General features: G+C 40.5%; 1 protein-coding gene across 1 annotated transcript in view; it reads left to right on the top strand.

Moving 5' to 3' along the window:
• SLC1A3 (solute carrier family 1 member 3) overlaps positions 1-4,211 on the top strand; it is a 68,217-nt gene extending 64,006 nt beyond the window's left edge. The window contains exons 9-10 of the mRNA XM_005432892.4: positions 288-422; positions 1,657-4,211. Of these exons, the coding sequence (XP_005432949.1) occupies positions 288-422; positions 1,657-1,861 (340 nt within the window). The 3' untranslated portion in view covers positions 1,862-4,211. The remainder of the gene's footprint in view (positions 1-287; positions 423-1,656) is intronic.
• The last annotated feature ends 20,951 nt before the right edge of the window (positions 4,212-25,162 follow it).

Genomic DNA, 25,162 nt, shown 5'->3' on the forward strand with positions numbered 1-25,162 from the left:
GGGCATGTAGCTATAATGCTTTTGTCTAGCCCTTAGCATCTAGTAGGGGATTTACACCTAACAAAATCCTGTTTCAAGGGTTCTGGATAAAGGTTTAGTGTAAACATTTTGAGTTAAGATCCATACCCCCCTGCAGCTATGCAGTGCTCAGGTAAGGGACAGGGATCATCTTTTTATGTACTCCTGAGCAAATGCTTTCTTGCTTCATATCTGTTTTTAATGTTTGCCAGGTGATAAGGGGAGTTTATTATGGAATGCAATTAATTGCTCTTCCCATCTCTGCACAGCATCACAGCTACAGCTGCCAGTATTGGGGCTGCAGGCATTCCTCAAGCTGGACTGGTCACCATGGTCATTGTGCTTACATCAGTAGGTTTGCCTACAGATGATATCACTCTTATCATTGCGGTGGACTGGTTCTTGTAAGTATTTTTGTGGAGTCACTAAAGGCTTAGACCATGTTTAGAAGTACAATAGCCAGGGACATTCTGGCAATACTGCAATCAGCAGTGTACTTTTGCTGTGGAAGACAGTTGGAAGGAAGTATTAAAAAGAATCACAATTTCTTGTGGTTAAGGCATTAGAGCAGATGGTGAGGGGTGTTAATGATGACTCCTCTTGCATGCAAAAGGGTTACTTAAAAATCTGAATCCTTAGAGTACTAAGAAAAATTTCAGATGCACTGTACAAAATTAGCAAATAATTGCTTTAGTCTTCTATTTTTGTAGGATGGCAATGAAAACCTTCCCATCAATCAGGCTCAGAGCTGGTTCAGATCCAACCCGGTTCTTTGCAGCCCTGCTGACTATCTAATCTAGGAAAGGTTTACATGTCACTCCATGGACAGAGAAATGAAAACCAGTTGTCTAATTCTTTTATCCAGCCATCAGATGTATTGCCCCTCAGTTTTTCCATTCCTCTGTCTGTGGAAAACTAACTGACACCTGTAGGTATATGGGGAAAATCAAAGGCAGGTTTCCTCTGACCTCTGTTTCGTCTAACACCTATCAGTTATAGTTTCTAGAAGCTTTTACCCTTCTGTTTTCCTAAGTGATCCCTGCAAGAAGCTGCCCATGTTGTTATCAGAACATAGTGTCTTCAAACGATTGTCTAGTCACATGCCCACAGACAGCCTTATATATGTGGACGCTTACTAAGTAACAGTGCCAGGCACTCCCCGCCAATCTGCCTCCTACCTCTTCTGGGCAAAGCCTTCTGAGAGGGCTGAGATGTAGTTTAATTTTCATTATTTCAGCACTATTCCACCCTAAATTAATGACCATAGGTCATGGTAAGGAGAGAAATGACCCTAACAAGGTAGATTCTCATTGGCTTACATGTTCATAGGATACCAACCCAAACCACCAAAGTACAAAAATGCCTCCAAGAAGCATCTGCCATATGCTCCCTTTGTTATCTTCATCACTCAGCTGTTTCTTGCTGTGAAGTTGCCAAGAGTATGAACGTGTTTGTGACTCCAAATCCTAGTGTATTTGTTAATCTCTGTAGAAGAAGTAATGGCATTAGCAGTTCAGAGAAAGAAATATGTATAAAACAGCTGAATCATCTAGTAGCTGTTTAAAGGCCATTTTAACATCTAGTCTGCATGTTTCCCTGAACAAGTGAAATCAAGGCTAACTTACTATTTCTCCTTAGGGATCGTCTCCGTACCACTACCAATGTCTTGGGAGACTCCATTGGAGCAGGAATTGTTGAACATTTATCACGGCATGAGCTGAAGAACAGGGATGCTGAAATGGGTAATTCTGTGATAGAGGAGAATGAAATGAAGAAACCATACCAACTGATCTCACAAGAAAATGAGAGTGAGAAGCCAGTAGATAGTGAAACCAAGATGTAGGGTAGAGAAAGCATGAGTCCAACATTACAAGTGTGGAAAATACACACTTTTCCCAGCCTTTTGTATCTTAAAATCACAGAGTTCATTTATTCCTTGATTTCTCCCTTTATAGTAGCACTGGAAAGAATTAATTAGCAGTGATCGTGTTATATGTTGACTTCCCACTTAAAAATATTGACAGGCAACAACACTGGTCCTGCTAGACATGTGCTAACTGGGGATAAAAAAGAGAGATTGTCAATAGAATAAAAACAAAATTCAGTGTATATGTTACTCAGTCCTGTGAAACTTTTTTTTAACATGAACTGGAAAGTAAAAACAGACAACAGAGACCGAAACGGTTTTATTTTTTTAAATACTTGTTGCAAAATTCCTAACATCTAAACACACAAGCAATACTTCTAACTTGGTAACTGCATCCAGCTAAGTAAATTTACAGGATTTTTGCTTTTTTTATCTGATCTTTTTTTATCTGATTTTTTTCTCTAGTGTTATATCATTGTTAAAATAGTAACAAGACAATAAAAAGAAGGACATTAATCGAAAGGATAAAAAGAGGGAAGATATATAAATAAAAAATATACCCTAGATGAGCTCTTTTATCGGCTGAGTTGAAATATTTCTAAGAAAGTTATTTTATCTAGACACAGTTTTTCATATTAGCCTCAGCTGATCTTGACAAAAACTTAGCCTAGTCAGCTCCCACTGGCTTGCAAACATTTACATATATGTAGGTACCTCCAGTCTGGATTTTTCCCCTTAATTTCAACACCACAACTCAGTTGAACAATCTGTGTGTCTGTTCTTTAGAGCAAGGTCCTAGGCTGGGACCTCTGGGACAGAAAACATCTCATCTCATTTTGGAAAAAAAAACCCTATAGCATACTCTGGATACACTGGTTATCTACTTAATAAGCAATAATAGGAATAGAAGGCAGTGCCAGCCTTCTGCAGAAGGTGCAGAAGGGTGAGATGCTCAGATCCTAAAGGGACTGGATTCTAAATCTGAACCCCTGAGACCAACAGGAGGTTTTCTGATTGGAAACCTCCCAAATGCTTGGTCATCCCATTGATAAGTTATCAGAGCTGTTAGCTGGATTTACTTTTTTCCATCTGAAGAAGGCTCCCTATGTCAATGTGAAATTTTGAAATCCTGGTGTTTATCAGTAGCATCTCAAAAAGAAAAAATAACCCTTTAGAAAGCAAAACTAATGGGTGCTTTTTTACTTTTTACTAGGAAAAATATATAAATTGCAAAATAGTCAGTACTATAATAAACGTTGAAGTTTTAATTAGAAAGGATTTTAAATCGCAATATTGTAGGTTTCTTTCAGGGAAAAGATAAGAAAAGAATGAAAAAAGGGAGACAATGCACTTGTAATCTTGTGGCATTTTTTGTTAATTTCAAGATTATTCCCTGATGAAGCCCTTTTTTAGAAATATAAATTATGTAGTTTTTCCTTTTTGCCTTGTATTATTATAAAGGTTAAAGTGGAAGGTTTTATAATGCAGTTACAGTTGGGGGAATGAAAAAATACTAATCGACAGGCACGATAGTGTTGAGTGATCTTTTTTCTTAAAATGTTCAGTTTTCTTCTTTCTCTCTCCCTCTACCAAAAAATTCTGATGATGGAAATGAAGGATTCCCTTGCTATGCCCCAGTTACCTCTCAAAAAACATTCAATATGTTGTTTCTGTCACTAAAAGAACATAAATACTGTGTCCAAGTAACTGTAGTGAAAATGTTAGCATGCTGGGTGAAGGCAAATCTTTTCCCAGGCAAGACTTCTTTTAGGACTGAAAACTCCTGCCCATCTCCTCCAGCTGGGTAACCCAGACTGTATGAGCAGGAACTCTCCAGTGAATGAAGTGTGCAGGGTTTAACACAGAGCATTGAGCAATCAAACCAACAAAGCTCTAAACAGGTCTCTAAAAGAAAACAAATGTGGTTTGGGGGTTTTTCTAACAAAATGCCAATCTAGGATACAGACAGGCATTTTCTGATATGTATTTAGAGATATTTTTATATAGATACTGTATTCAGAATGTGTGTATAAACATTAACTGTAGAATTTATGGCATAACAATTTAATTTTTTGTTAAGATTCTGTTTGGAAATACATTGCAAAGACAATGTAAATGGCTGTCTTTCTATGACATCAGCTGAGAAAAATGAATTGTGTCACAAAGAATGTGATCTTTTTTTATACTAACTTTGTTCTTACAAAAATCAGGTATTATAGAAAGATTCCCTTCCCCATCCCTCACTGGTACTGCATTGTATGCATCCAGAGTGGATTGTGAAACATTACTTTGTAGATGTATTTTCAATAAAAATAGTTTTACATTACTGCTTTTTTCTGATTTAAAGTTTCTTTCAAAGGGTCTATAACAGAAGCTTCACACAAACTCAGAGTTCACAAACTTATAATATGGCATTTCAGGAACTGCAGGGCTTTGATATAGCAAGGCTTCCTCACTTCAAACCTCTGCTTACGGTTTCATGAACAAAAATAAACAAGTAGAAGGGGACAGGGAAGAACATTAAAAATTAAAAGAACCAATGTTTATCCTGTTCAAATTAAATTATATAAATTCATATTGATATCTGCAAAACACATTAAAAAATAAGTATTTACATTTTCAATGATTCAGCTACTGCAAAGCTGCCAGTTCATTTGGGATGTATAATTAGGTGGTGGAAAACACCCATTGACCGGGGTATTAGACAGTCATAACATTACAGCCAGCCTAGACAATCCCCTGCTTTTCTCATAGAAGTGGTTTGTGATGGGGTCAGAGTTCATTTGCCAACAACGTCAGCTAGCAGTTATCATCTAATGAAAGGGAATGTCTTGTCAGAAGGGCTGGGAAGGTATATAAAACACAAGCTGAACCACTTGCATCTGGAAAGTTGTGTTGGTTGGAGCAGATGGCAGCAGCAGGGAGAAATCCTGCTTTCCTGAACATACAATGACAAGCCACTGGACAATGACCTCTAGGAAATTTGTTTGTAGCATTTTGAGTGAAAACAATATATAATGCAACCAGTTTTGTAAAAAAACTTCAGAGAAGACATGGTGTTCTATACTACATAAGCATAGCTTTTCCCAGTTTTTTTCTAGTTATCTACACAGTCATTTACTCAATACGGGTAACAATCTTTGTGTTTCTAGAATTACTATGGTGATGGGAAAAGCTAAATAAGGAGCGTTAGTGCCTCACTTGGAGATATTACTGGCACAGTGGCCTTGCTTAGTCTTCTGTACCCCCATGCAGAACAAAGATCTCTGGTTATTCCATAATTTGTCAGCAGTGTTTTCATTTGGAAATCAGGGTACAAAACAGCCATGCCATCCTTGGGCAAGAATTTATGCGTCTGTAATGGTGTGTGGCCAGTATAAAGCAAAGTGACCATGCATGTAATCAGCTACTGGCACAGGGAAGTATTTCTGTCTTCCCTTCTGAAGGACTGAATTTGCAAAGTGACATTTGTGTTCCAATGCAGTCGCAACTCCTAAGAAATTTAGGGCATTTTTTTCAACTAACTCTATAACACATGCTTGGTTTAATAATGCTACAATGGAAATGGTACAGAAGAGTGGCTTCTGATGTGATCGGTGGTGTGCTAGGTGTGATCAACAGTGTGTGATCTGTTTAGGTTTTTAGTGTGATCAACCATTTCCCAGAACAGGGTAAAAAATCTGAGAAGAACTGATAGATCACTCCGTTCCTGGACTTCAGTGTCATCTTTCTGAAGAGAATGGCTTACCCTGGAAGGATGGAGTTAGATGGAAAGACTCTTAGAAGATGGAGAAGGACTTGTCCACCTCCACGCTACACTGAAAACCCAGAATTGCAACATCAGTGAAGCAACAAAATTCCTTCAAACAAAGAAAGCTGCAGTCAGATGATATAATCCTGCGTGGTGAGCTTCTTCCTTTCCCCTCTTCCCCCACTTGGCTCCTCAGATGTCTCTCAGATACCCAGATATATCTAAAATTCCAAAATTTTAGTACAGGAGCACTTGCAACTCTAACCAAAGTTTTTCTTCAACATGCCTCATTACACAACTAGGGCTGCACAAATAATTGATTTTTCACTTCAGTGAGAGAACTGAAAAACTGGGGACAATATTCTTCCAGGACACCATGAAACAATTTTTTGATTGCTTTAAAAAAAAAAAAAAAAAAAAAAAAGAAAGTCTCTTTCAGGTATAATGAAATGTTTCATTCTCCACTTGTTGAAACATCCTAAACATCCTATCTCACTTCTGGATTCCTTTTACTGTATTTTAAATTAAAACAAACTCAGCTGTAAAATGAACTGTAATTCAGAAAAAAAACCATTGAACCATTTTGTAGGAAAATGTCAAAATGAAATATTTCAACTTCTCTATAGTATCTCCTCACTTTAAAGCAATTGTATTTACAGAAGTTGGCACAGCTTCAAAAGTATTTGCTTCAAACTGCATTTTTAGCAGTATATTTTTGTATTAATGTTTTTTCTTTGTTCTTTACAACTTCCTTTCTCCAGACATTGCACATTTTTCTGCTTTTCCTGTTTGCTTATATTTTTTTCTTCATTATACTGTTGGCTTTCTAAAAGCTTTTTAAAACTCCTGGATATTTGATAAAAAATGATACAAAATAACTCTTCCCTGATATTTTTCCTCTATTGTTACTATTATTTTTCCTCCTAAACTTGTATCCATTTCCTGCATCATGTTTCATTTCAATGCCTCGAGCAGTTTCTCATGTTCCACAGTACCCTATTCCTCTCTCCATCCATCCCACTTGGTCGCTTGGCTATACTCTTCATTTTTACAGCTTCTCCTCCAAGAAGCAGCAGGTCTCCATACACCCAGGCTCAGGTCTCACTAGTATTCTTGGTCTGCTTCATAAACATAGACATGATTTAACTTTTCTGTGTTTTAGTTCCCAATCAATAAAATGGGGACAATAGCATTGCCCTAGTACCAGGGTTGTTTCCAGACAAATCAAGATTGTGGGGAGCCTGTGCAACGGAGGAGGAGAGACACCTGTGTCACGTCTCGTGTACCACCCAGACCCTGCAGATCTGCCCCTAGTACACAGTACCTTTGCACTACTATCTCCTGTGCTGCAGATACTTGAGGTGTATTTAAGAATTTATATTACCCTTTCTTCAAAACAAAACTAAATGAATTTGTTCAACATAATTGTACATAAAAACAGGCCAAATCCCGTGGTGCTTGCTGGCTCCTCTCACTGGCAAAACTCCCATGAACAGCAGTAGGGAGAAGGATAAAATAAAGATCTGACTTGGAGTTCACACAGAGAGAATAAACTACAGTGCAAACTTATTCATAATAAAATTAGTACTGATTACGGACGGTGACTGTCCTTCAGCTGGAGCAGGTGCTACACAAACCTCCCTTCACAGATCTGGTGGTTCGCTTTGCTTGTGACCTGCAGTTCCTCTCTTATTTGAATCCCGCTCCTCTCCCAGGCAGCAATTCCTGGCCATGCCAAATTGCCTGGTGGTTTTGTGATATGCACAAATGGGGACTGAGATGAGACCACCCAACGTGCTTTCATTTCTAGGCTCAGTCAGGATGTAAGGCTGAGTCTCCAGAAGAAAAAGGCTATGGTACTAACCCACTGTGCCACTTAGCCTCCGCAGTGCAAAAGAGCTATTCAGATGCTGCCAGCGCTTCATTTTCAGACGTACTGTGGCTTTGTAAGACAGCATTTGTCTCCTAAAAACTGCGATGTTTCCCAGCCATGACAGCCAAAATTTTCGTCTCATTGGATTATGCTGCCATCGTGTGGCACATGTTGTTAAGAAGTAACGTTTTCCCTTTAAGAAAATTAAGTTAAATCCTCTCATGAAAGGTTGAGCACAACATTTAAAGTTTGCTTCAGCTGCAGAATGCTATTATTATAATCCAATTTATTCACATAAAGAATACAGTCATTCATCTTGTTGCCTGCCAGGTGGCTTTAAAGAAGTTCAGGTGTGAACACCTTCATTCCTTCATCGATTCCTGCATATGTGTGCTCATATGCCTGTGCTTCATCTGAGCATTTCTCAGGCAAGACGAGAATGTGTGACACGGAAAACATGTGCCACGGCTCCTAGAGCATCCTTTTGGATACTGGGGGAACGGCGGTGTATAGGCTAATGCATCAACATGAATTGCTAAAACCAGGGAGTTACACGCAGTTGTTAATCTCTTCCAGCCCCAGTTGTTTCTCTTTGACGGGGCTTTCTCTTAGCAATCTGATGATCTGATGTCCCCCAAGGTGCTACAAAAATGCTAGATATGTACCCTTGGAATGTGTACCTTGTCCCTATTGACACATATAGACAGTACTTTGACACAATGCATTTTGAAGGGACTTGAGGGTCAGGCCAAATGTTAATCCTTCTACAGGTACCCCTGAGTAACACCTAACTGAAAAAGTATCATCCAAGCTGTCAGCTGTGGCCAAACAGCATCTGGTATGCCTGATGAAGAGAAGAACATACAAAACTTTTCCAGTTTCCTTTCTCTAGATCCTAGAACTCTAGAGGAGTCCAGACCAGGCTAGTTCCCTGACTCAACTGCTCTAACCTGCCAGCAGCTTACAGACCCCTCAGTACAAAGCATGAGCACTGCACTTCCTTGGGTTTCCCCCTCCATGGGCCAACAATTTGCCTCAAAAGCTCTGAACTGCTTCAGAATTCAGACGAGTCAGATGAGATCTTCCAAGGCCACATCCACCAGCTATGCAGCTGCTCCGTGCTTGCATGAAGCACACGCTGTGTGGCATCAGGCCAGGGCCTGAGCTCTTCCTTTGCAAAACAGAAGTGCTGCCAGCTCTTGCAGTACTTACAAAGTACTATATTGCAAAATCCTAGACTCAGAATTAGGAGAATTTTGCTTATGCTGTCTTCAAATACATTTCCAGTCCTTGCTTCTGTCTAAAAACATGGTGTGACATAAAGGATCAGAAAGTAAAGAAAAAGAGATCCAAATTACTATTTTTAAGTCAGTCTTAAAGGGGCCCAACTCATGATTTTGAACATTTGACATTTGTAATACTGAATCCTACATCTGTGATACTGAATCCTACCAGAATAACATCCCTCCAAAGCTACTCCAGCAAATATCGACAAATATTCTTGTCAATTAATGTCTTTGTCAAACTGCACGAGGACTTACACAGTTTAGCAACAACAAAACCACCATGAAACTCCACCACTATCAAAAAATGCATCACTTGTTAAAAATATAGAGAAGAGTTTTAAAATTGTGAAAATAATTCCAGGATCACGAGCAGGACTTTCTTTACTGCTAACCTAAAGCAGCTCTTCTATTTCAGAGCCACAAGCAGTAACAGAGTCCAGCTTTGCTTGTTCCTTCTTTCCTTTCCATTCACGACTTTTCACAGTATACTTCAGTCTGGTGGGTAAAGCACTCTGCAGATAGAAGCTCAGCTGTGAACACAATAGAGACAGGATTGGAAGGGTAAAAGCCTGCTGGGGGAGATACTGGGAACCAAACAGCAGCAGTTTTGACTTCCTGCCATGGTAAGATAAACCCACCCAGCACATGGACAAACACAGAGTACTGCTAAGGAGCTGCCATAGCTTCTGCAAAGGGAGAACCTGCCTCATGGACCTGCTGGACCTCTGTAAGTGCACCAGTAAGGAAACTAGTGGATACACTATGTATGGATTTTCAAAAAGCCACTGACCATTTCCTGCACCAAAGGTTAATACAGAAACTAACTTGCCATGGAGTGGAGGATAGGTCCTTTATGGATTTAAAGCTTCTTAAAAGATAACAAACAAATGGTAGAGCTTAACTAATATTACTCAGATGAAGAAGTGTTCAAAGTGAGTCCTTACAGAAATTGGTGCTGGGACTAGTTTTATTGAACAACTTTATCAATGCCCTGGAGAAGGATGTTCGCAGTGAAATCTCTTCAAGTGTGCAGATGACATACACTCTTTCAAATAGTTAAACTCCTTGCCAATGGTGCCAAATTCCAGAAGGAGCTCACAAAACTGAATGGGTGGAAGGTTGCCAGGTAAGCTTCCCTTTAGACAATGCAGTGCACCTATGGAAAAAAAACTAAACCGTGTCTACATGACGCTGAACTCAAAACTGGCAGTTATGAGCCAAGAAAAGGATCTTAGAGTTGTCACTGACAGTTTCCTGAAATCATTGAATCAATGCACTGGCCAAAAAAGGCAGCAAGATGCTGGGTGTCCTCAGCAAAGACAGGCAAAACAAGAAGAACATAGGACACAATTTGCTGCTATATAAAGGCCTTGGTGGAGCCACACCTCAGGTTCTGTAGACAGTACAAGTCTGTGCCTTTCAAGGAGGATGTACAAGAACTGAGAGGTACAGAAAAATGAACACTGAAATAAACCAGCTGCCTTATGAAGTGATACAAAAAGGCTGGGACTCCTTACTTGCGGAGGCTGTATGATGAAGAGTAACAAAACCAAGAAGGCAATAGATCAGGTAAATGTAGAATTGCTATCCACCATATCCAACACCGCTAGATGCAGGGGGAACTTGATGACACTACTGGGAGAGTATTTAAAAATGCAGAGTTTAAACTAGCTAAAAGAGAGTACAGCTTTACAAAGTGGATAGTGAACTTTGGAACTAGGCTGCCACAGGACGTGCAAGCAGACTGTATCACAGCAGAAGCAACAGGATCAACACATTCAAAAAGGGATTATATACGCTCATGAACAGGCCTAAGAGCAGGTACCGAAAGGAATAAGGAAGAACGAATCCTCCAGCAGTCTTTCAACAACAACTTTGGAAATTAAGCAAGTCACCCACAGAAGTAGCCAGCTCACATGCTTTCACTAAATAGTGTCTCTACTGCAGAGCAGTAAGAATATGCTGGGTTTATAAGAGTATTGGTGTGAATTAGCAGGACATTTCTAATGTTTTTACTTTCTTCTACCTGTCCCACAACAGCAGGCATTTGGGCAACACAACATGGCCTGTCCTGTCATCTGCTAATAAGTATCCTATGGCACTAGTAATTCCTTGTGTGGCTTTTCACTGATTCACGCCTTGAAGTTCTGCATAAAATAGTTACCCTGCACCTGCAAATTGACAGTTAATATCTTTAAGGAAGAATTATTTTCTGCTTTCACACTTGTAATGCTGTGTGTGCTCATGTGTATGATATGCTATCTTACTTTGCAGCATGTTACAAAGTTCAGTGTTAAACTTCTTAAAAAACTGACATGACTTCCACCCGCACAGACCTGTCTTCTAGACCTGGAGCAGCAAGACCTGCTTTTTAGAGCTCTCAGTAAGTATCATTTTGCAGTTTGGGCAATGTAAGAAAGACCAGGTGAACTATGTCACATCTTCTCATCTCCTGTTTTTCTATTCCTTAAACAATTTCAGCAAATCCAGCTTACCTTCAGAACAACCTTGTAAGTGTCAGCACAAAGCTGCACAGCTGCGCTTTGCCATTTTCCAACGAATCCACTCATGCAGAGAAAGCTCAAAGTCTGAAGCACAGAGACTTCAGCTCACCTACATGTACTTTCCTGAAATACATCTTTAGTGATTCTGATGCTTCTGGGACTTCATGCAATATTCTCTTGAAGAACTTGGCAAATTATTTGGACTGTGAAAGCAAAAGCTCCAGAAAACAGACTTCTTTCCAGATTCATACCACTCCTTCAGCTGGGGAAAGCAACACAGATAAAGAAAGCCAGCAACTTGGTACAGTTATTCATCATCTGTTAATGAAAGTGCTGTCATCACTGTAGAACTCAGGTTTTAATTTAAAATTTCATTAATACAAATTATTTTTGTTTTTATAAATTAAACTATTAGGAATTTGTTAATGCAGATAATTACTAAAAATGTTCTTGTGCAAATGTTTTATGGATTTTTATTGTTGATTAGCAAATCTATCAAAACATTTTATTAAAAGCGTATCACTTAGAAAATCCAACATATTTAGAAATGGCATACTACAAAGTTGTGAAGTTTTGTCTGTCCTGCAACATACTGAGCATTACCAGTTTTTATTGTGTTGAAAAGCAGTTCTGAAAAAAAATACGCAGGTTGGTACATGGTAAATCAGACTTACATGTTGATTTTGAACACCTCTAAAGCATTTATTTAGGAGAATTCATCATAGACACAAATACCGTTAGTTGTAAAATCCGGGGGCTCCAGGTATAATGTGATATCTCCGTTCCAACTAGTGTGCCAAGCGTGAGAGAATATGAGACTCACGATTCCCTCCCCCTAACAGGTCAGGGCTGTGAGCAGTTATAACCCAGTCACAGGGTCATCATTCACTGGGCCGATCAGCTACTTTTGCCAAGATTAAACATTTCTTCAGCTGCTATCAAGAATGAAGTATACATTCATAATAAACCATAAAGGACAGGAGTTCCGTTCGTTTAATTTTTGCCCCTTTTCATCTCCCTCCTTCTTTACTCAGTTCTCCCTCCTGCCTGTTGCTCTCTGGAGCTAGGACTGGCATTTTTTTGTATTTATGTACACTGCCTGTTAAGCAAAAAGGCTTCTTGTTGTCCCTCTTGGAGACTGGGCAGTGGCCATCTATCCTCATGTCATGAAACTGGTTCAGAGAAGCAGCAGCACAGAACTTTTTAGCTCCCACGCACCAGAAATTTTGCATCTAAAAGCTGCACTAAATCGGTGAGGTTTAAAGCCCTTTCATCAGGGTGTTTTTGTGCCAAAGATGCACTGTCCCTACAGTATCTAATTGCAACCCCAGTAAGGGGAGACCTCACCACACAGAGAAGTGCAGAGGAAGTCTGGGTGACGGATGCGACATACAGTCCTGCAGGGAAAGCCCGCCCACGGGCTGTGACCTTGTTTCCTCCTCCCTTCCTCGAGTGGATTCACAGGCTTTGCAGTAATCCCCGACAGCGGGATGAAATTCACCCCGGATCAGGCAGGGTGAACTCTTCGCTCTGCCTGACATCTAGTGGTCCTAAAGGGAAACATTTCCAGCAACTCTGAATGGCTTTTTCCTCGAGATTCCCGTTTTGAAAACACACACTTAGCCTGAACATCATGTGAAACTTCAGCGTTACAGAGGGCCTGTGGCCTTTCCTAGCATTTTCCCCTGAAAACTATTTAAATCAGCATTTTGATCTGAATTCTGCTTACCTTTCAAGTGAAACAAAAAATTTATATGGAAGTATAAGAGATGTCACCCAGCATTCTAGAGAACCACTTGCCATGGGTCTTTCCCATCTGCACAAGCATCTCTGGAAGAAGGCAGCTCTGATACATGACCAGTAAAATAACTGTACTATGCTACATAATCATTAGGTTTTTTAAAAACAGTCAAAATACAGATTGTGCAGAACAACCATGTTACCTTTAGACATGTCGCTCAGTACAAGTGATAGGTGGAAATTCATCTTGGATTTTACGTACCTTACTTGTAATTTCATTACTCTGATTTAAGGATTTAATATCTCTTTCAAGTACAATTTTCAAAAAGACACACAAGAGCTACTGGTATGAAATGCAGTATCAAAAAAGTCCATACCCAGAAAGTACAAATAAAAGCAGAAAAGAGTTGTGTTTTTTCTCCAGTGGACTGAATAGCAGCTCCTCACTGTTCATCTTTGGCCACATCATTTCAAAAACTGTGCAACAGCAAAAGGGCATTCCAAGAAAAGCAAGAGAAATTACACTGGAGAAATGGAAAATCTTCCAACTGAGAAAAGCATAGAAGGACTAGAAATAGTTGGAATGCTACTAAAGAAAACACTAAATGGTCAAGATCTCCATTAAGTGGAAAGAAGATGTGCCTGCCATTTATGCTCTTTTCTAATGAAGAAGCAAAGTGGCAGTCTATGAATAATAAACTGAAAATTCACACATTACAGTTAGTTTCTTCAGATTATATTGAGGTGAATATTTCAGCAGAATCAAGAAGAGACTCCATGTTTATGAAGACTATAAGAACATCCATACTCACATTAGACGAATTTGTATACAAACTTTTAAAAGGGACAGAAATTCTCATGCCTCAGGAGACACACCAGTCTCTGTGTGCTGAGTAGGAGGAAAATCCCTCAGGGGCTTGCTAGATCACATGCCCTCTTTAGCAGTTTGGCACTTCCCCTGAAGCTTTGCCTTGCTGTTGTTGCCAAAATCAAATTATCAAATGCAATGAACTGGAGGTGTGATCCAGGATGGCAGTTCTCATGTCCCCAGTTACCACAGCAGCACGTGATGGCAAAAGACATGCATGTTTATTACTGGAGGACAGGAAGGCAAAAAAGCAAGAGCTTGCGAGGCAGATGCCCTCTTACCATTGACATCAAATCATACATCTCCTGTCAAGAATTTACAAAGCTCCATTTTAAAAACAATTAGGATTTGGCATTTTACCTCCATCATTACAATTGGGAAACTGTTTATTAACCTATCCAATGGTTAGGAATTCCCTTTTATAAAACTATTTTATATCCATTTGTTCTTACTCCAGATACTTTCTAGCAGGTAAGTAGCGCTTCTCACTCCCCAAGTTGAATTACAGTATTCCCTCTCAGCCTTCTTTGGCTGGACTAAGTAAATTTTTTCAAGTCTACTCCCACACATCTCTGCTCCCCTGATTGTGCTAGTAGTTCTCTTCTAGGCTTGAGCCCCTACCCTTCTTGCATATAAGTGACCAGAATTGCTAATGTTATTTCAGATGAAGTTAGAGATGCATAAAAACATTAATTCCTCTTAATAGCTACCAAATATTTCACTGACACATCCCAAGATCTCATTTACTGCTTTACTACCATCTCATTCTCTCTACATGCAGTCATCCTATAAAGATTTTCAACTAATTATCTCCCAGTTTATAGCAAAAATTCTTGTTATTAGTCCCTAAGTGCAATGACTTTGCACTTTGCACAAATGAATTTAATTGCATTTAGTCAGTACTTCTTTTTATATCAAAGTCATTAATAGAATTGTTAACAATTGTCTCAAGTGGGGAACTGGGGAACTTCACTAGTAAGCCCCACTTCAATGTAACTCTTTTTTTCTCATTTAACCAGTCTCAAACTCCTGAGCAGTTCTTTACAAGCCAATCTTCACTTCAGGTAATAACTTTCTTCAAGAAATCATACCAAATGCTATGTTGAATGAGATCTAGTAAAGTGCTTTTGTCAAGAAAAGTAGTTACAGAAAGAAAATGATACAACAAGGTTGCCTTCATCTATGTCTCGTGCATCCACATTGCATTTTATCTTGTTTTATTTAGTCCTCACATCTCACTTCCTTGTGATTTTTACACAAGCCTTTACACTCTACTAAGCTGAGGCTAGACTGGTATCACAGCAATGGGGGCTTCAGAGAGACCTGTACAGTTTAAGTACCTGTGCAGAGGCAAGATCATGTACAGCCAACACTATCTTTGACTGATGTTTGTCCAAACTGTTCTCAAAAACTAACATGCTGTGAAAATCTTCAATTAACCACACCAGTGTTACACTCCAGTCAGAAGTATCTCCCATGGTTCACTTCAAGCCACCTCTGCAACAAAAGATGATGTGTGTTTTTTCTTTTCCCACCCAGATCAGAATACTACTGATGACCTTTTTATAATAGTCTTGCTACGTGGACAGACTGTGGCTGTTTAGCAGTCTTCTTTCCTGCAGTTTAAACAAACCCCGTTCTCTCAGCCACTCTTAATAGCATGTTTTACAAACCTTTTATATTTCTTCACATTCTCCCTGGGACTTTCTCCGGTTTATTTAATGATATTTCAACTATTATAAATTCTAACCTATTCATTATAATTTACAGTGTAATTTACCTGCAATCCTGTAATTCCTGTTTCAAGTATGAATGCAACTTGGTAACCAGTACAGTGAGTGTTTGTTGTCCAACATGTACACAGGGACACATATGCCTGTACAAATAAATATACACAGGATCTGCCTCAGCCTGGTAACTGGCGAAGCAAACGTTTCACTGTGTATCAGTCAAATAGATGCACCTGCTGCCCATTTGAAGTACTTTATTTTTTCCTCTCCCCTACATTTCTGAAGTTCTGATCCTACAGACTCAAAAACTTCAGCAAGTCACTTCAATCGCTCTACAGAGCTCATGCCTACTGTTTTTGATTACTAACTTCAGAAGAATTATTAACACATACAAATCTACGTTTTTAAATAGTACCTATAGACTTGTTAAATCTATGAGCAGCACAAAATTTCTACCAGTTTCTACGGTATTCAAAACTATTCAAAGAATATTCAAATGAAATTTCATTCAATGTGTAACTTTCCACTCCCAGTCTTCCTGCAAGAACTCATCACAGGGTAATCCAGCAGTGACTGTCTGTCTGGTCACAAAGTACCCTGCCCTCTCTGGAAGACAGATATTTCTAAAAAGCTGCTGCTCCACCATGCTCATTTTTGCTAGCGAAAGGGTGCTGCTCTCCCCTTGACTGATTCTTGGATAAAGCAGAAGGAAAGTACCTTTCATTACGCAGTTGCAGAGGGTGCACCTGGCCTGGAGGTAAGAACTAGCCCTGTAAAAAGCTCTCAGGATGGGGACAGATGGGGACAGTATGGTCTCATCCTTTGCTTAGTTTTACCACCACATGGAAAAGAATTCAAGATGCTGAGCTAGGAATATCATCATTCTGTTGTCTGGTGATTTGGAAACACAGATGTTCTCTGGCCTCTACTCCAATGCACACTTAAACATTTATATTAAACAGTCAATTAATACAAACACAAAAGCACAGCTTGAAGCAGGAACTGAAATCCAGAGATTTTCTCTCTTAAACAGATGAGCAGCCATGTAACATTGTCTGCTCACAAATTCAACAAATTCCATTTAAAAGAAGGTAGGTATTTTGATCCCATGATTCCTTATGCAATAATCAAAAGAAATGTTCAGGAGAACAAAGACATACAATATCATTAGAATATAAACTCTTAGCAACTTACATTGGAAACCTGAGCCTTGCCATGCTCCAAGATCTCCCATCCTGTGCTGCAAGGGACTCCTAAGGCTTTTCCCATGGAGCTTTTCCCCATATAGAAGCCTTAGTAAAGTACTAGCACTTTCTAGATGTTATCATTTTTTAAAGATCAATTTATCATTTTGACAGCAGATATAACTTCACCTGTCACACATCTTTTCTACAGCACTCATTTATTTTGGAGATCCTCCTTTGTGTTCTAATTCAGAATCTAAACTGTATGTTTAGGTTTTCTTTCACCCCTTTCCATCACAGAGGTAACTAATCCCTTGCTGTCAGCTGTTAAGCACTGTTGCATCACTTTACAGGCTTGAATTCCAGTCTTGTCAGAACAACCATGATGAAAGTGCCTGAATATCTGATGCAAGAGCACAGTAGCACAGTCCCCAAGTGGCAGCTGTACCTTATTAATTACATCTTAACATGAACCCTTCTGTTTATCTGCCTCAGAGAATGCTGCAGTCCCCTCCCCTGGTCTCTTCTGTGTCTCTGCTGCTCACTAAGCTTATCTTGTCAGTAGGACATTCAGTGACATGGTCTCACCTCACTTCTGCTGCCCTGCCTTTAAATGAAATGAGCTAGAAAGGATGTTGTCCTGCAGCAATCACAGATTTTTTACAAAAATAAATTTTATTAAAAAAATCTATTTTTTTGTTTTATAAATTTTATAAAACAGAAGGTGTGTTCCAGTCCCAGGCAGCTTTCCAAGTTTCCCGCTCTCTGATGCTCTATGGTAATCAATGACAGGATGTCTCAAGGGGTTATAGAAGCCTGGGCTTGCATGGCAACACAGAAGGAAAGCTGCTGTCTTCTGCAGCTTGAGAAGGCTACTGAAACTCTGTTCTTGTTACTTGAGATGATTTCAGAATCAGTCCTCCTTGAAAGTAACTTCTTGGAAAAAGTCAACAGAGCATTCAGCTGCTTTTATGCACTCATTTTCTGAGTACGACTGCTGGGCCTGATATCACTATGGGTCACACTCTGCCCTTACCTGCTTTCACAACCACTCATTTCGGGTCTAATGAAAGCTCAATGTGGAATTTAATCAGACTTTATTTTTTCCTCTCTCTTCCCTCCCTTCTCTCCTCCCCTCCCCTCCCCTCCCCTCCCCTCCCCTCCCCTCCCCTCCCCTTCCCTTCCCTGTTGCAGGTCAGAAAGGTGCCCTGTGGGGCAGGAGGTGGTATCATGGGAGCCAGGTCTAGTCTCTCCCTTACAGCACCAACCATGTGGATTGAAGAATATTTTCCTCTCGCAGCCTCCTGCTCTGATTTCCCAGTGATCATGCTATAAAAGCCCCACTCTTTGGAAAGGAAAATAAGAAAATGGACCTGAAATGCCCTTTGCGTATATCTCCTCAGGGAAGGATAAAAACATTACATCGGTAACAGTCACTTCATTTACTTCATTTTTCTTTTGTTATATGATATATGAAGGGCATAACATTTAGCAGAAACACCGCACTATCTGCCTTCCCTATGAGTCTTTCACTAAGTCTCTCCGTATTTATTCTTGTTTATGCTTCACTCAGTAAGCTCCTTGTCTTCCCTTCCAGGAAGCAAGCAGTTAAAAATTGATTGGAAATAATAGTTCCCAGAAGTTTCATTTACTTGAGTAATTACTGTTTAAGGAGACAGAAAAAAAAAAAAAAAAGGCCCTAAATCCCTGTCGTTTGCTGGTAGTTCCTCTCTGCAGCTGACATTGTATTTACTGATGTATTTTAATTCAAGCATGAAAAATTAGGCAAATACCAATAACTTTGTTATCCAGAGGCTGACAAATGAAATAATGGAGCAATTACATGACACATTGGAACAGGCTCATTAAACAAATATAGCCACTGTTTTATTGGCAGCAGCATCTTCATTAAAACCAGGTTTAGTATCAGGCAGAGGGAGGGGAAGAAAAGGGAGGGGGCCTGGGAAAGTGAGAAAGGGAATGCAATTTCCAGCATGGGAAAGAACAAGGCAGGAAATTATGTTTGTTTATTTTCTGTCAGAATGTCAGTGCCAGTAGTGGCCTATATTGAATTCCCCTCACATGATCAAGGGCCTTCTCAGTTCGCATCTGAGTAACTTTATAAGGGGAATAAATCACCTTGATTCAGCAACAGAGCATCTCCTGCAGCGTGCTGAATGGGCAATAGGATACTGTGCTCCAGCCTACGCAGGATTGCAGGCGTTCCTGCAGGATCCACCTGTCAGTCTCCAAAGGCCATAGGAACTAGTCAACTGCTCACTGTCAGGAATTTACCTAAGCATATCAGCAAACTGGGAAGGAACATGACCAGACACAGATCCTGTGCCAGATGGACCACAGAATCATAGAATGGTTTGTGTCGGAAGGGGTCTTTAAAGATCACCGAGTCCAAACAACATCCTTTGTTAAGCTCAGTGAGCCAAGTTTTCTGCATGGATCTTAGGATTTTCAATGCAATATTTATTGTCCTCTTGAGCATTAAGTAACTAGCTATTTGAACAGGTTGTTTGCTCATTTCACAGCTCTTCTGTTCACCTGCTTGAAGTTAAGTGGCATTTATAATAGCAGAGATCAAGTGGAGAAGAGTTCTCTAGGATGAGAATATCCCCTGTCTGAATCTGCAGGCAGATGTCTTGAAATGTCTACATTGTCCTGGGGAATCTGTTTCTGCTAGAAACAGCAAATCTGCTTCAGTCTGAGCCTTCCAAGCTCGCTCAAGTAAATATCTCACTGTCTTCATAAGTTGTTGTGCTCAAGTCACGTTTGCAGTCACAGCTCTCCCATAGTGAAGATCTTCCACTGCACCTCTAGCCAGCCTGTGAAAATCCAGTTCCTGGCGCCAACTTGTTTATTCGTTTCATATCATCTGATGTGGGAACTGGATGCCACAAAGCAACCCCACCCCTCCCTTTCCAGTCTATACCGGCTTCATGCACGCAACATTTCATGTTAATTTGGAGTAAGAAATCTCAGCCATGGTTGGAACCATTTTAATTTCAGAGAGTAATTATTCAGCCAGCATAAAAATTCATGTGTCAGATGTGAAAAGGGACAGCCAGGTGAGCAGGGCCAGCAGGGCAGCAGCACTCTACATGGCTGGTATGAGCGCCCTCAGAACAGGCAGAATCTGAGCACGTCATGCGTGACAGAGGTGGAAGATGCATTTTTACTGCAGCAATAGCAGTCACATTGGCATCTTTGAAGTGCTTTCAGAACATTACAGATTCATTCCAGCCTTTCTGTTCCCTTCCTTTGTGAACTCTGAGCACATGTGAAGCAAAATGCAAACAGGGCAACAAAACCAAAGCATGAGGCAGAGACAGGGAGTTACTGCAGTGTAACCCTCCTCATCACCACAGGATGTGCCTCCAGCATTACCCTGGCACATCCAGGGCCAGCAGGATATATGGAGGTGTTAGGAGCAAGGGGAGCAGACACTTAACTTTGCCACACTTCCCTGTACCCCAGGGAGGTCCATGGTTCCAGCAGCACTCCCTCTCACCCCAGAGGGACAGGAAGCCTATTACTGGCCTTAGAATTAAATGCTGAGAAACTATAAACAATGCATTCATGGGAATCAGCCCCACCCTAACCATTTAACTGTTTTGCATTCCACACATCTCTAGCTGGGAGATCCTATTGATCTCCTGTAGTCTAAATTGTGCACAGCACCCGATAAAACTGACGGTGCCTCTAAAATTCACCAAGGTGCAGAGCAAAAGAGGATTTTTAGGGCAAGTGGAAATACAAGGCACTGGTGGGCTGACACATTCACTTCCACTTGGAGCCAACAGAGCAGCTGGTGTAGCAACGGGTAAGAACGGCCGTAGGACAAAAGGTGTGTAACAGCCGGTGATATCCAAACTACCTCTTTAGGTTTGGTATCAGCTGGGTGGAGCCATCCCTCATTCAGGCCCAGAAACTCTCTCTGGAAGCAGAGTAAAAGCAGCCCCCATGTATGTGGCTCGGCGGAAGCGTTAAACAGCAGGGAGGTGGTAATGCTAAGGGATGGGAATTCGGTGGAGGGCTTGGGAACAAAGATAAAGAGGTTTGGGTGAGAGCATGTGAACAATTGGTTTCATGAGGGCAAGGAGAGAAATGAGTGGATGAAAGGAGGGTGTATGAGGACACGGGCTGGTTTGTGATCTATCCATACAAAGATAGAACCTGATGACATACCATCAGCTGAGATCACCAAAAAGTGAAGTGGTGCAGCTAAGAACGTCTTGTTAATTAAGAGATTAGAATGTTGCAAGCAAAAATCCCCAAGTTTATCTAGACTTTAGCTCATTTCCAGCCTCTATTGATTTTCTTGGGATTACAGTATATATTCTGCCCTGAGAGATGTTTGATCAGCTCTTTTGTTCAAATAATTATTTAAGCATTATTCTGTCCCTACTCATCAACCTCTATACACAGGATTGATCCTGTAAGCTGCTTCACATCAGAGAGAATCTTGTGGATGCAAACTACACAGAAGATCATCTTGGGGGTCTGGTTTTTTTTATTAGAAAACATAAACAACAAAACTAAAATCCATGCTGGACTCAGTATGAATCTGTAGTTATTGCTGTCCAGCTGTATGCCTAGCTTTTCAGTTAAACATCTGACCTCCCAAAAAGATCCTTGGCCAAGAATTTGTGCAAGAAAATAGAATTCATACTTTGCATCTAGATCAATGTTACAGTAACATCATTCCTGTGGGCAAAGGCAAATGGTTTTTGTTCACCAGGTGAGCTGCAGGAAACCACAGAGTGCTCTGGGCGCATAGCACCTGTAAAGCAATGCGACTCACCCTAACTTACTTTCACTTCTGGCTGAGCTTATACAGGTGTTACGGAGTTCATATATTGGAAAAGCAAAGTTTATGAGGTCCACAAATAACACAATCTGAACTAGCGTAAAAGAAGACTGCTAAACTTCTGCTACTACAAAGACATACCTGCAAAGCTGAAGAGCATTTTAAATAAAAAAACTGCTCTCTCATCACATTACAGACCAGAGTAGTGGATCCTTGAAGTGACTAAAAGATGCTGCCTCTTGCAATCATGGTTCAGCACAGCAGAGAATAAGGTGTTTGGCAGCAGCTAGAAATGGCAAAGTTGAAATTTACTTTACAGAGATTGGCAAACTCCAGAATAACTCCGGCTTCTCTGTATGGGTCACTGTGCACTGTTTCTTCCAAAATGAAAGCTTTTTAGTGCATCAAGGATTACACTGGGAATGGTTCAAAGCTACACCAGAGGAGGTTTAGACTGGACATGAGGAAGCATTTCTTTACAGATAGGGTGATCAAACACTGGAGCAAGCTTCCTAAAGAGCTGGTCAACGCAAGTCTGCCAGTGCTTCAGAGGCATTTGGACAGCACCATTAATAACATGCTTTAACTTTTGGTCAGCCCTGCAGTGATCAGGCAATTGGACTAGACGACCACTGTAGGTCCCTTCCAACTGAGTGATTCTACACTGTTCTGTTCTATTCTATGCTGTTCTGTTCGACTCTATTGCATTCCATTCTACTCTATTCCATTCTATTCTGTTCTGTTTTATTCTATTCTACTCTACACCACTGATTTCACAGCCACTGACACAACAAAAAGTACTGCTGTTTGACAGTCTTAAAAAAAGCATGTAAAATCCCTTTGGCGTACAGCTTACTCATTCTCTAAATTTCTTTCCAACTCTTCATATCCTTCCCAGGAAAGTTTGACAAGTTTGTGGAAGAAGGAGGAATGCCACAGAAAGGCTGGTTTCCAATGGGCAGGGAGAGACACTTGTGAAACATTTGAGCACAACGTTGTCCAACACAATGTGTCCTAGATTCATGACTATGAGTTTTAGCTTCTCCACTAGAGATAAATAACAGCTACGCAACATACCCAGAGAAAAGGATGTGCGTACAAGTTACAGTACCATCAAAATGTTAAGTTCTTGCCTATAACCATTTGTTCTACCCTATCAGATCAAGCCTGCGTGTGTGCTTTAGATCAGATGAAAGGATTCATATGCATCATGTCTCATTGCTTCTACTGTTGTGTCATTCCATTCTAACTCAACTTTGGGAACTTTAGCTTCACAAAGTAAAGACTGCCTGCATTGTGAAGGAGACTGTCCACTGAGGTTGGGGTCCTCTTTACTTCTAAGACGAAGCTCAGGGCACCGAGCATGCATGGTTCATACAGTGTAAGGAGGAGAAATGCGCAAGCATCACTCCCAGTGCATGCGACTCACTGCATCAATGGTGTCTTTTGTAGAAAAGCCCATGTGGTTCTTTCTTTGTGCATCTGCTGAAGAAAATAAATGCATTGGTGCCAAAATGTGGTAGCTGGACTGAATGTGGGCAAAGCTCTCCTTATCCAAATCCAATGCAAGCTCCATACAAGAGACCCAAAAATACAGGAAAATCCGTAATGCAGATCTACTTGTTTTATTGGTCTTTCCAGTCAAAGGGTCCTGCCACTTATCCCAGACCACTTTAACTACAGCCCATCTATACACAGGCAAGATTAACCTCGTGCTGTGGTAAACCCCAGGACACTTGGGCTGAAACAAGATACTGGGCGCTATGTTCATGCTACAGCGGTCAGAAGGTCAGCTGGCATTAGCTGGTTTTTACTGACCACTGTCCCTTAGGCTAGAGCTGGGTCAGGCTCCACTGCTCTGCAGTTAATGAAGCTTTAAGCATTTAGCAGGCCAAGCAAAGCTCATTGAAAGTACGGAAGAGCTGGGGGAGGCGAGCAGAGAGACAAGAGGGCAAGTGAGAAAAACACAACCAGTTGTGGTACAATGGAAATCTGCTGGCTGTAAGCCTTGGTCCTAATGTTCAGGAGACGAAACAGGGGACAGAGGTAGCAGAAAACAAGTGTTAAGAAAAAGGAGTGGCTGCCACTGAGATAATTGTTTATTTTGGTCTACTTGATGCACATATTACCTCAAATAAGTCATCCTTACTTGAGCTTTTTGTGTAATGGTGTAACTCAGTTGTTGGGCTCTTTGCAATGAGAGTTTAAGTGCTTCCCGCTTGTAAGGTGCTGGAGGGTCAAAGACAGATCTTCACTTGGTCCACAGTGAATCCAAGAATCTTAAGACAGTCTTTCAAAAAGCTTAGCTTTACGGCAAATTCTAGGATAACTTTTTCTCCAGTTTCATCTGACGCAACCCAGCAATGTTGCAGGGTTCCTCTGCCTACCTCAGATATACTCTGGAACTACATCTTTGAGTGTGACAGAAACAGGTAGAAAGAAATTACTTTGCAAGACTGAAGCAGTTAAAAGGAATATAAACAGACTTGCCTTTCTCCCAAAAATGTATAGCAAATTTATAGCTATCTCCACTATCCTCAGAACTTCAACCTTTACAGACATCTCTGGGAGTACTCCAGAAAGCACAACGACCTCTGCTGAATTTGCATGTTACAGTGCAAAGGGGTGCCATGAGCAGGCCAGAAGCCTTGCACTGGTGCTCATGTCCTCCATCAGTGCATGCAAGTATTTTATTCCCCCTCCCACCGTGAGGCTCCATTGACAGTATCCTCACTGCAAAGATTTGTGGTGACTGAATTGGTGAGAGACCCAAAAGGAGGGCAAGACCCCCAAACATCTCTTAAGTCCATTCCTCTCCAACCTTCCAATCTGACTGCAGGCACAAGCACCGTGTGAGCTTCACCCTGTTTTCTCTAATTTAAAAGTCAAAATGGAAATATCTTTTCATAAATGCCAGTGAAAGAGAAAAAACTCTAAAAAAGCTTCAAAAACAATGCTTTGTGTCACAGCACACTTTACTGTTTTTAAGAGAAATTATAAATAATCCAATGAGATTTCTGCTAGATGACACATTAATTTTCATTCCATATTTAGGAAAAACGAACTAGCTTGCTGGATTCTGTATACAATATCTGAAGTATATACAAAACATGGTGGCATATTTTTGATCAGAGCTAAGATCCAATGTCAGCTTTGTTTGGCTGCCCTGATTGTTTCGCTTTCATTCTCAGGTGGACTTTTTGGGGATGATTTTAGAAGGAAGATGTTTTGAAACTGTTCCATGCTCAGATATATTTAAACCCCACCATCTGTAGTGCTTCTTTCCAGAGACAAAGACTAAACCACTGCCTGGAGGAAATTATTATCTTAAAATGCTGAAGAAATGCCAAGAGTAATAAGAAAGACTGGCAATGTATTGCTTGACGTTTTAGTGTAATACATTTGGAAAAAAAAAATTTGGTGTACATGCAAACTTTCAGTTTCCTGTGATCTAAGACTCCATACCAAGAACAACCCTAAGGCTAATTTTAGTTATTCCTGTCTGACTTGTCTTCTAAA

Source organism: Falco cherrug, chromosome Z, assembly GCF_023634085.1.
Source record: "Falco cherrug isolate bFalChe1 chromosome Z, bFalChe1.pri, whole genome shotgun sequence".
Taxonomy (NCBI): domain Eukaryota; kingdom Metazoa; phylum Chordata; class Aves; order Falconiformes; family Falconidae; genus Falco; species Falco cherrug.